The sequence below is a fragment of the Cannabis sativa genome, chromosome 8, assembly GCF_029168945.1.
Source record: "Cannabis sativa cultivar Pink pepper isolate KNU-18-1 chromosome 8, ASM2916894v1, whole genome shotgun sequence".
Classification (NCBI taxonomy): Eukaryota; Viridiplantae; Streptophyta; class Magnoliopsida; order Rosales; family Cannabaceae; genus Cannabis; species Cannabis sativa.
The window spans coordinates 38,201,724-38,204,147 of NC_083608.1; the positions used below are offsets into that span (position 1 = coordinate 38,201,724).

The following is a 2,424-nucleotide window of genomic DNA, read 5'->3' on the forward strand; positions in this document are numbered from 1 at the left end:
AGGAATAAATTGGAAGACTTGAAAAGCTCTTTGCAAAATCTAAGGTGGAAGGTGGTATAAGTTTTAAAAGTTTTGTTCATTTTAATCAAGCATTACTTGTCAAACATGCTTCGAGGATTTATTCCAATCCTTCATCTTTCTTGAACTGAATTCTCAAGCCTAGATACTTTATAAATTCATCATTTTTGGAGGCTGGCCATGGCTCTTACCCTTCACTAACTTGACAAGGAATTATTTGGAGCAAGAAACTGTAATCTAAAGGATTGAGATGGGAAGTTGGAGATGGTCTTTCTATTTTTTGTGCTAATGACCCATGGTTACCTGGTTTGTCTCCCTTTAAGCCATTGGTTTTTAATAGTATTGACCAAAGCATGAAAGTTTCATAGAAAAAACTCTTAGATTCCTTGGACCTTGTCCTCTCAAAGTGACCAATACATATGGCATCATGAGTTGAATGGATTATATGTGGTCAAATCTGGTTATTTTTTGGCTACACACTTAGAGGAGCAGCAATCTATAGTTAGTGGATCCCATTCTATGCAATTTTAAAAAAAGAACTGGTCACTATCATTACCCTCAAAGGTCCGCATCTTCCTTTGGTGTGCACTACATGACTATCTCCCCGTGGCTTCCATTTGCAGATTCTCCTTATTGTTCACTGTGTCAATTTGATAAAGAATCTATCACTCATGCTTTGTTTTTTTGTCATCGTCTTAAACGGGTATGGAGATCATCCTCCTTCCATCTTGGTGATATATATATTTGCAAGACAAATGAGCCTAAAGGAACTGCTGCTCCATGCCTCAGTTTCATGGTCTAACCTACAGTTGAACAATTTGCAAAAATTTTGTGGAGTATTTGGAATGAGAGAAATAAGGAGAAACATGGATCAAAACCAAAACCACACGATGTTCTTCTTTACTTTGCTATCAGCTACCTTGAAGAGTTTCATGTTGCACAAGTTGCAAAACCATCTGTTGTTATCTCCTCTGCTCCAACTTTGGCTCCTGTATCTAAAAATATTCCAAGGTTAAATCCCCCTTCAAGAAGGATGAAGCTGAATACGGATGCTGCAATTAACAAATTTAACAACACTTCCGGTTTTGGTGCCATATTAAGCAACAACAATGGTGATACCATTGCGGTTATGTCAATGCCTTTCAAAGGGAATTTTCGACCGAAAGTTATGGAAGCAATGGCCTTACTATATAGTCTGCAATGGCTTAAGGATCTTCATTTACATGTTCACTATTTGAGACAGATTCTCTTTTAGTGGTTAAAGGATTGCAGACTACACAAGCCTCTGTTTCTGATTTTCATATTGTTTGTTATTGAATATCGCTCTTTTAGTGTCCAATTTCCCTAGAGTGTATATTTCTCATGTTTACAAATCTGCGAATACTGCTACTTATGTTTTATCAAAATATGCTCTTTTTGATGGAAACTATTTGCTCTTGGTTGGAGGAAGTGCCTCCTCTAATATCTATTGTATTATGACTCTTGTTTTACTATATAATAGCATTTTTATAAAAATTATATTTTTAATGTTTTTATTTTAATTTGTATTATTACGTTCAGTAATTTAAAATAAATGCAGTAAGAGATTAATTAATTAATTAAAAAAATATATGTAATATCTTCAATTATTAATTATATTTATTTTGAAAAAAGTTTCACTTATATTTAAAATTAAAGTCCTATATATACCTATACACATTACTATATATATACGTAGAGATACCTGTAGAAAAAAGAATTGACAAACAGAGTGGGCTAATCAGTACGCAGTGAAGAGATCGATACAATATCACACCAACGTACTCAATAAACACTAAAATGAATTATGGGATCTCATACGTAAGCAACTAACTATACCATTTCAATTTCATTATGTTATATAGCTCTTATTAACTATAACATTTTTATTATTATTTGATTTTGCTGAAAAATATCTATTGCAGAGATTTGATCACGGTTGCTTATACTTGTTTACTCCGCTACACAAATTATCAGAAGGTGGAAACAAACGACTTTCTCCATCTGTTGGAGATGGACACTACAAAATTTCGAGACTTTATCCAATAATCTCTTCTAAAGGTGTTAGAGTTTGACTCAAATTATTTCTTTCTTTATTTATTTATCTATATTTATAAAGTTGCAATTTCTTTTTGGGTAATTATTAATTATGAGAAAAGAAAAGTTTTAGTGGCCAAGTTTTGAAAAGCTTCCTTAAGGAAGCTTTGAAATGTCTTGGCCTCCAAGTCGTCTTGATGCCAAAGTTTTGTAAAAATATGTGTTTTTGTGTGAGAGAGAGGGGTGTGTGTGGAGAGAGAAAAATAGTGAGTTGTGAAAAGAGAAGTGTGTGAGTTTGTTATGTGGTGAGAGTGAGGAAGAAACAAAGGGTGTATTGGGGTTTGGGTAGAG

At 33.6% G+C, this 2,424-nt stretch overlaps 1 protein-coding gene across 1 annotated transcript; it reads left to right on the forward strand.

The window, feature by feature from the left end:
* Positions 1-610: 610 nt before the first annotated feature.
* On the forward strand, positions 611-1,273 carry LOC133030598 (uncharacterized). Its single transcript, XM_061103392.1, has 2 exons — positions 611-749; positions 828-1,273. Exons 1-2 carry the CDS (start codon positions 611-613, stop codon positions 1,271-1,273), a joined length of 585 nt encoding a protein of 194 aa, XP_060959375.1.
* The last annotated feature ends 1,151 nt before the right edge of the window (positions 1,274-2,424 follow it).

What these genes read in the sequence shown, in the direction of transcription:
- LOC133030598 (XM_061103392.1), top strand. Translation starts at nt 611, where the DNA reads ATGACTATCTCCCCGTGGCTTCCATTTGCAGATTCTCCTTATTGTTCA. An exon ending in ATCATCCTCCTTCCATCTTG is followed by an intron (nt 750 to 827) that starts GTGATATATATA and finishes TCTAACCTACAG; the next exon opens with TTGAACAATTTGCAAAAATT.